At 59.9% G+C, this 1,196-nt stretch overlaps 1 protein-coding gene across 1 annotated transcript in view; it reads right to left on the bottom strand.

The window, feature by feature from the left end:
- Window positions 1-478: 478 nt before the first annotated feature.
- Window positions 479-1,196, bottom strand: part of mpdu1b (mannose-P-dolichol utilization defect 1b) — a gene marked incomplete at its 3' end in the record, with an annotated part of 6,980 nt that continues 6,262 nt past the window's right edge. The window contains exons 5-6 of the mRNA XM_048621140.1: window positions 1,124-1,191; window positions 479-589 (exon numbers count right to left, since the gene is read on the bottom strand). Of these exons, the coding sequence (XP_048477097.1) occupies window positions 479-589; window positions 1,124-1,191 (179 nt within the window). The remainder of the gene's footprint in view (window positions 590-1,123; window positions 1,192-1,196) is intronic.

Raw genomic sequence — 1,196 nt, 5'->3', positions numbered from 1 at the left:
CCAGGGATGTGCAGGTTAGGGTGGATTGGCCGTGCTAAATTGTCCCGTAGTGCCCAGGGATGTGCGGGTTAGGGTGGATTAGACATACAGGAAAAGGGTTAGGGGAATGGTCTGGGTGGGATGCTCTTTGGGGGGGCGGTGTGGACTTGTTTGGCCGAATGGCCTGATTTCCACACTGTAGGGATTCTACGATGAACACAGCGAAGGATACAAGGTTTTGTCTGCTGCAAAGTTCTATGCTCTGCAAGGAACAGAGATTGTACCTGGGTGGGTAGTGGGCAGGAGAGCTCGGAGGGAGGGGAAATGTTGGCAGGAGATGAAACCGCCCTTTCAGCTCTGCTTCGGTCCCTCTGTCACCGAGGGGTGGGATGGGCCTACAAAGTTCGAAGGTCACAGGCCTGAGGGGCGATGGCAAGGGGTACAGAGAGGTGTCTGGTTTTTTGATGGGCAGCAGGGTATGAAACAGCAACAAACTGACCTGCACAGAGGTGAAGATTCTTGCAAGGGAGCCCCCGAACAGGAGGAAGACTGTGATCGCAGACAGCTGGCCTGTGTGGCCATTCCTGTAGTTGGTCAGAATCTGCAAGAGCTGCAACAGGAGAAACAGAGACATGAGGGGAACCTTAACTCTGAATCACCACCCACAATATCCACCCATCTACTGTCGGAGGGTCAGCGCCGAGGGAGAGCCGCGCTGCCGGAGGGTCAGCGCCGAGGGAGAGGGGCACTGCCGGAGGGTCAGCGCCGAGGGAGAGCCGCGCTGCCGGAGGGTCAGCGCCGAGGGAGAGGGGCACTGCCGGAGGGTCAGCGCCGAGGGAGAGCCGCGCTGCCGGAGGGTCAGCGCCGAGGGAGAGGGGCACTGCCGGAGGGTCAGCGCCGAGGGAGAGGGGCACTGCCGGAGGGTCAGCGCCGAGGGAGAGGGGCACTGCCGGAGGGTCAGCGCAGATGGCCTGTGGGTTGATTGCTGCGGTGCCTATAGTGGGATCTTGCTGTGCCAGGTTTCTAAAATCCACAGCTGTGACCAAACCTGCAGTGGCTGCGAACGGGTTTGAGGAGGTTCCTGGGGGGCGTTGCAGGTGCTACATCAATGAAGGCAATGTGAGTAAACGGGTTTGTTCCTCACCCGGCTGACCATGATCGCGGGCAGGTTGAAGGCCTGGAGGAGAGTCACTACCCTCAGCGGGGTCAGAGGGGAC

Source organism: Rhincodon typus, unplaced genomic scaffold, assembly GCF_021869965.1.
Source record: "Rhincodon typus isolate 14 unplaced genomic scaffold, sRhiTyp1.1 hic_rhity00000066, whole genome shotgun sequence".
NCBI lineage: Eukaryota > Metazoa > Chordata > Chondrichthyes > Orectolobiformes > Rhincodontidae > Rhincodon > Rhincodon typus.
The sequence above is the reverse complement of the archived record's forward strand: the minus strand, read 5'-3'. Positions and strand labels throughout refer to the sequence as shown.